At 24.7% G+C, this 7,890-nt stretch overlaps 1 protein-coding gene across 1 annotated transcript; it reads right to left on the reverse strand.

Moving 5' to 3' along the window:
* Positions 1 to 5,501: 5,501 nt before the first annotated feature.
* Positions 5,502 to 7,607, reverse strand: LOC145833676 (serine/threonine-protein kinase pim-3-like). Its single transcript, XM_082940825.1, has 5 exons — positions 7,373 to 7,607; positions 7,036 to 7,167; positions 6,667 to 6,812; positions 6,059 to 6,202; positions 5,502 to 5,792 (listed from the first exon to the last, which is right to left on the reverse strand). Exons 1-5 carry the CDS (start codon positions 7,605 to 7,607, stop codon positions 5,502 to 5,504), a joined length of 948 nt encoding a protein of 315 aa, XP_082796951.1.
* Positions 7,608 to 7,890: the final 283 nt, after the last annotated feature.

The raw sequence follows: 7,890 nt of genomic DNA on the forward strand, positions 1-7,890 counted from the left end.
CAAATATGACAATTTTAAAAACTTAGAAACCCTTAAGCACAATAGTTTTGCTAAACTAATTACATTATTTTAGTCGTCTTCTGTTTTGATAGTAGCGATTTTTAAATTTTTACCTTTAAACAAACAATTTGAAAATTATAAGAAAAACCAAATAAACATAGCTGTTAGAAAATACGTGATAAATTAAAAAGAAGTTTTCAGTTTTGACTGAGAACTTTAGTTGCATTAACCCTGTTGTTTCTGTTAAAATACCTTTAAGTTGTATCTGTTATGTGTCTAGCAAGGTATTTATACTTACTTTAACTGATATATGATTCGATAACGTTGCTTGGTCTTTGTAATTCGAATTATCCTAATAAAGTCAATGAATATTTTCAAACTGTTATCGGCTCAAACAATAACACTATATTTAAATTTATAAATATTAACAAACGCAGTTTATTTTTACTTACAATAAAAGTCTTTTTTTATTAAGTTCAGTTGTTGTCTAAAATCACAGTTAATTTTAGAAAGTTTTTGCTGTAATATTGCTAAACTTAGTTAAAAATCCTTCAATAATTTACTTCTATAAGTATTACTAAATGTTGATGTGGTGTATTGTAAGTATTTTTGATTCAAGCATGATACACATAGATCTATCGTGTTTTATTACTTATGTTTAATTTATATCTATCTTTATAACTATATAATTAAGTTTAGGAAGTTAAGTGTTTAAAATTTTTAGAAGTTTTATTTAGCTCTACAAGTGATCATTCAAAAATCGAGCTATCAAACAACTTCATGTTTTATTCCATGCTGTAAACTTGAACTTTTATTTGTTGGTTTCGTAAAGACAACATAGATTTTGAAACAGTTCTATGCGTTTTTCAATATGCAGCTTTAAAATACTATATTTAAATAAAAAAATAACATTAAAACATACAAAACTGCTGTTTCTAAAAATTTTTACTTTACCATCTGTCTTATTGCAATCTTATAATTAAAAACACATGTACTTAACATTATGATATAGAAGTAATATTTCTTTAAATGAATAAAACATTTTTAAAACTTTTGTCAAAGTATTTAAATAGACGCAAATACTTGTTTAACATAACAATATATATATTTTATAGTTTTATTATAATTATGCACTTTCAAGAAACTCAATTTTTTAAGCTGTAGAAAACAACCTATAGTTGTTAACAAACAGTATTTTCTCATTTTCAATTTAATAAAATCAAAAATCACAAATAAATTAAATCAACATAGAATTGAAAAGAAAAGTGTATTGTCATTAAACATAAAAAAGAGAAAAATATTTATAATTTCCTTTGAATGCATTTTAAGGCAACGTGTTTAGGAATTTATTTTATCGGATAACTTTCAAAACATTTGTTAGATTTTAGTGAAATCTAATTGTATCAGGTTCGAACTATGGTTCAAATTTATTATTATATCAAAGGTTTTGTTATAGATTAAGAAATATTAAGAAAACCAGTTAGGTTAGTAATAAAAATGTTAATGTTAGTAGTAAAAGTGATAGCAAAAAATTTAAAAATTTGAAGTAATTATAAATTAAGTTTCGCTTTTTAAGGATTTGATAGTAACAAATAACAGTGTAAGTATTTCAATGTTGTGAAAACTGTTAATGGAAATATTCTGCAGTTTAGTATATTTTTTTATCAAGATGTTACTTTTATATTGCAGAAAAATTTAAAAGACAAAATTTTCTGTACATTTGAAGTATATGTTGAATCAAGCACAAACTTTAGAAACTAGTAACATTTCAATGGGTTTACATAAATTACGTTTTACTTAATCAAATTCATTTATAAATTTTAGATTTTTTAATAATAAACATTTAAAAAGCCTTATTAAGTAGAAAATTATAGATGAATTTTATTACTATTAGCTAAATGTTTTGCATGTTGTTTTATTCTTTTCAATGTATATATAATTTATAGTTATTTTAAAGAATAACTTTTACGTCATTTTAAATTAAAGTTCTGTAAAAGACAGCTAACTCAAAAAAAAAAAAAATATATATATTATACTTTATAGATTTCGTTTAAACATGAGTGATTTATACTCATTTAGTGAACACTAACTATAATTAATAGCCTAGTAAAATTACTCATATTCTAAGGTTTAAATTTATATCTATAAATCTAGTTCTAACTCTTATTATTAACCTTATAAATGAAGTTTATAATTGAAAGACATGTTTTAGTTAAAATTTTGTGCAAAAGTTAATAGAAAATGATAGTATTAAGATGTTTTATAAACTCTTTCTAGTAACAATTGTTTTGCGACTTTAATTCGTTACGTATTTAACAAGTTAAAATTAAATAATGGGTAAGTTTAACAATTTGTACCTAGGTGGCAATTATTGAAAAAAAAAATTGGGAAACTTTGTTTAGTTGCACTATACAAATAATTAAGGTATAAATGAATTCAATATTTCAAAAATTTCAAAGTTTATAATAATCTAACGAAAGATTATAAACTTTGACTTAAAAAATGTGAGCTTCTATTAAAAAAGTTTGTTAGAAACAACCATTTAATAACATTCTATTATTGTTTTATAACGTACGTTAGATTTAACATATAAAATTATAAAAGAAGTTTTAGAACTGACTAAACCGGTTTTCATGCAACATTAATACTAGTTTTATATAGTAATAAAACTGTTATGTTTCTTTAATTTCAGTTCCGATCTAGTTTTACTATTTTTTTTTTGATAAACTTGATGTACACTAGCTAACAAAGGCGTACATACTTACAGTGCATTAGCTGTGTATAATTTTCGTTATATCTTTAATTAGTTTTTATTTTGCAAAAAGTTAAATTACTTCAGAAGAAATAACGGATCATTGATAAATTTATATATAGAAGTTAACATGCCTACATACATTTGCTTAAACTATTTTAATAATATTTTGACAAAATAAGATTAGGATAACTCTGAGTACAAAAAAAAAGAGTACAAATCGAAATTTTGTTCGATATTCAGTAATATAAAGCTAAAATTTCTTTCTAAAAAAATGAGTTAATTATAACAAGAATTTTATTTACAGCATTTGTCAATTTCTATTTGAAACAACCTACTTAAACATGACTTATTGTTAGAACTAACCAAAAAATGTGAAAATAATTATGTATAAACTGATGCCTTGTTACAACTGTTAACTTGAATCAAATAATAAAACAAAAACTAACTAATAATATGTAAATCAAGTAATGAAGCCGCTGAACTGAAGTCGAAAACAAGTAACTTAATACTTAAAAACTAATTTAACGATAATTCGATAAAACCTTGTATTATGTAATCATATTTAAAGTCTAAAATAGAACTGGTTCGTAGTGGAAGTTTTCTTTAATTGCCAGACATATGCTGGTTAATACTCCTGGGGAGGAATATACAACTTATAACAACTTGAATAGTATTTATGTCGGTTAATAAACGTTTGATTTATTATTTAACGTTTAATACGTAAGCAGAAATACAACGTGACCTAAATAGATTATATAAAAATACTTTTGTCGTAGCAAAAGGTGATTGAAGTTTTTTTTTAAGAAAAGTTACAAACACTAATTTTACAATTTACATTAAAATATTAACAATATAACTTTTTAATAAATTTTTAGTCGATGGAAGTATATTATATAGACTTGTATTTTAAATTTATATTATTATTTCATAAACTTAGAACTTTTATTATTTTATATTAATAAAAAAAGAGAACTTATATTATCTATTGATAGCTTGTAGATATTGAATGTGTTTACGTTCAATTCTTTTGTTAGAATTAAGTTTTAAATTTTTCTACATAATATAGTATATATATTCAGACATGTTTAGTTAAAGAAGTTGTTTAGAACCTACTTAAATTAAAAGAGCTTTAAAGTCACTATAGTAATGTTATTGGTCAGTTATAGTAAACTTTAAAAATAAGAATTTAAAAAATAATAAAATTAAACTAAGTATTCAACTTTGAGACTTTACGACTTTTGTAACTGTTTTTATTTATTTTCAAAGGGCATTTTTAAGTTAGAAATGTTTTGAAATCCCTGCCGTAACTTGATTTAAAATTCAGGACTAAAAAAACTGAAGGAGTTTTGTGAGTTGATCCTTCCAGTTTAAATAAAAAGCCAACTGTTTTTGAGAAATTTCTTAAAGATTTACCTTATTTCTTCTAGTTCTTTGAAAGTACATGTTTTGAGTTTATTTTTAGACAAAATTTAATTAAAAAACAATATATTGTTAAATATTATATCATAATTGAAAAGATACTGTAAAATTACATTACACTTGAATTACAAATAAATAAAAAACTGATGTTTTCAAAAACTATTTATATGAGATAGGTTGTTTTTTCAAATCAAAATTTCACTACCTAACATGAAAAATTAGTTTAAAACTCTAGGGTTTTCCAGGTTTTCCGTCTAAATTGTCAAATTCTAGGTTTTTAAAGATTCTAGGTCTTTTGGCCTTGTAAATGGTCTGTTATGACATAAATTAAGAATAAGTTTCATTTAAAGTTTCCTTTATATGAGTATAAAGATTCATAACTTTTTTAGAATATTGTTTACAAATATTTTTGTTTGGCATTTTGTTATTATCAATGTTTCACTTTGTTCAAATATAATTTGAAATTAAGCTTTCTTGAACTGAAAAAGTTCAACGCTCCCAACATTGTTAAGTGAATAAAAATAATAATTGTTTTTTTTTTTATTTTTTAGTAACTTACTTTTAGATGTTAATAACTACAGTAGAATAATTTAAATGAACATATGAATTTTATTGCAATTCATTTAATATTATTTAAATCTTACTGCTTTTTTATAATCCTATTATTGTATTAAAAGTTTATAAAGCTTCTATTTCCCTTAAAATTAAATTTCAAGATATTTTTGTTAAATAAAGAGCAATACAACTTAATCTTTAGAAAGCATTTTTACAAGCAGGATTGCAAGAATGCAAATTAAAAATCGTTTCGTTTTGAGCGCTTTGTCGGAATTTCGCCCAAATTAATTAGATCTCTTATACTTAAAGTTCTAAATTAAATTGAATAAAAACTCCTCAAATTATATTTTACTTGTTAATTATATATAACTACGTTTCTTATTTAATTTAACAAAAAACTAATATTTATATATGACAAATTTATGTTTAGATTAAATGTTTTAATTATTTTTACTCAAGTTTAACGCTTCCAAATGATTCCATGGTATTATATATTATTTCAGACTTGTTTTAAATTCTATAATTTCAGAATGACTAATTTAGAAGCTTTTTAATATAAAATTTAGCTAGGTATCTAAACAGCTAACCTTAAAAACAATTTTTTATCTTACAGTTAAATTTTAAAAACCATGTTATTCAAAATTTCAATATAAATTAAATAACGACTTATTCTGCTAATGCATTTTATTAAAGCAAAATGTTACAGAAAAAAATCAATCAAACTGAATAATTATATAACTATTTTTTTAAATAATTAACTGAACACAAAATTTTATCGTCTCATCCATCCATGCTTCATTATCTTCTGGTGCGTGAAGGTTCCGCTGAAAACGTCATTCAGCATTTCAGTGATAAATTTGTTGAACTTCAATGTGCTCTTATCCCTCGGCACCTTGAAGTCCTTCTTGACGTCATCGTCATCGTCGAAGATGAAATCACCTTCCACCATCAGGTACACGGAGACTAGCATTCCGAAGATGTCGGCGTCCTTGTATGTTTTCTCCTGGATTATTCCCGGAGATCTGTATCCTTGCGTGCCAACGCAGTTCCAGTTTTCAAACGGCTTTAAAAAAAATTAATAACATTAGATTTTCTTGGCATTTACCGAGTTTTGAGATCATTTTAACAATTGTAGGTAGTAATTTTATATAAATATTTAGTATCTTTTCTTTTAAGTTTTGTAAACCTTAAATTGAATATTTATGTAAATTAAATTAAATTTACCAAAGTTTTTATTAAGTTATCTGTATATTTAAATACAGTTATAAAAAAAAAATTGAAACTTTATATAACTAAGTAAACGTAGTAATGTGTCTAAAGAAAACTGACCTTATCGCTTTCTATGTGAGTGCATCCGAAATCAACGAATTTCACTTCAATGTCGCCTTCATGTTCTCTTATTAGTATGTTGTCTAATTTAACGTCCAAATGGTACACCCCCTTCTGGTTCATGCGATTGATTGTTTTGTACGCCTGAAAAAAATTGTTGGTTTTAAATCAGTTTAAAATTATCATAAATAGCACAAGTTAATTATAAGTTATAAGTGGTTATCTACTGGATACGGATCATATGTACTTTTCAAGTGGTTCTTGTAACATATAGTGTAAGGTTCGAAACTTAATTGACTTTATTCAACCTCTGCTTTTTCTTGCTTAATACAAGTATTATTTTTAAGTCAGGATCCGGTTGGATCCGGATCCAGCTAATTTGAAAACTTTATCCTGATCGAGGAGGGTTATAATTTTAAAAAAGTCGGAATCCGGATACTAGATTACAATAAATTATTTAATTTTTAGCTTAGATACTTTTTTAATTGTTACTTTTTAATATAAGTGAATATTTTAGTAGTTGGTAGTAATTCAAAATTAATTCTGCCATAGTTTTATTAACAAACAATTATACAAAGAACATATCTTTTAATTTAAAATTATCAAACCTTCTTGAACAACAGCTTCGCTCTCTTCTCATCCATGTATTCATGCTTGTCTAAATAAGCTGAAATATCTTTGAACCCGTCCAGGTTTTCCATCACTATGATGTAGTAGTCCTCATAAGTGTACCAGTCCTTTAGTTTCACTATATCTGTTTAATATTGATTATTTTTAGTTTTAAAACATTTAACATCTTTGTGATCACTGTTTATGTTCTTTTTTTTTTCCATGCCAAACGTAGGCATCATAGACATTGATACTGACATCATGACTAAATTGAAAGACATGCAAAAGAAAGAAAAAAAAAGTCAAGTATAAGTGATTTCTAGTGAAAAGAAAATAATGTTGAAGGATAAGGCAAACGAAATTCTTACTATTTTCCAAGACTGTTCCTTTCACTGCCCCTAATACTTTTTGGTGTTTTTCAACTTCCTCAGGGATTCCAGTAACATTTTTCATAGAAAAATATTTTATTGCCACTTTGAGGTTTTCGTGTTCCGGCATGCCTGTGAACAAATGCATGTTACAGTAACCAATATTGTAAAATCTAAATTCAAAATCTGATGAAAATTATTAAAGAAACTTATTTTTAGTTATTTTAATCATAAGTTATTACAGATTAGTAACAACGTCAAAACTCAACATTTTTTTGAATTTTTACTCATAGACTTTTAATTTTAACAGAAGTAGTAATTCCAATTACGCAATTACCTATAAACACTGCCCCGTGTCCTCCCCATCCGATGCATTTATCAGTAATCTTGTATTTCTGGAAAAACATTTTATTAGTACTGGAGTACTTCAAATGATAGTCATCAACAGTCAGTTCGCTTTTATCGGGTAGCTTCAATGTTTGTGTTATGCATTTTTTCCGGTCAATTTTACATTTTTTAGCTATGACTGTTACTGGTTGTATGTTTTTTCTTTTGTTTATTATGGCTACCATTTCGTATTTTACGATATCTTGTTATGTTAAGTTTTACTAAAATTATGTGCTATAAAGTAAGTTTTATGTTTATATGAATGAAACAAAACTTGAGTTTGTCAGCTTAATAAAATTTACTAGTTTGTTTTTCATTAGAAGAATTAAGTAAATTAGTTTAATAAATAAATGAACTTTAAAGTTACTTAAAACTAAAACCACTAAACAATTTTTTAACTATAATTAGAACAAGTTTACTTAAAGCATAACATGTGGCTACCTTTTAAGTATAAAAACATTTTGTTAA

Source organism: Thalia democratica, chromosome 4, assembly GCF_965202585.1.
Source record: "Thalia democratica chromosome 4, ktThaDemo2.hap1.1, whole genome shotgun sequence".
Taxonomy (NCBI): domain Eukaryota; kingdom Metazoa; phylum Chordata; class Thaliacea; order Salpida; family Salpidae; genus Thalia; species Thalia democratica.

What these genes read in the sequence shown, in the direction of transcription:
- LOC145833676 (XM_082940825.1), bottom strand. Translation starts at nt 7,607, where the DNA reads ATGGTAGCCATAATAAACAAAAGAAAAAACATACAACCAGTAACAGTC. An exon ending in ACACGGGGCAGTGTTTATAG is followed by an intron (nt 7,168 to 7,372) that starts GTAATTGCGTAA and finishes ATTTGTTCACAG; the next exon opens with GCATGCCGGAACACGAAAAC. An exon ending in AGGAACAGTCTTGGAAAATA is followed by an intron (nt 6,813 to 7,035) that starts GTAAGAATTTCG and finishes AATATTAAACAG; the next exon opens with ATATAGTGAAACTAAAGGAC.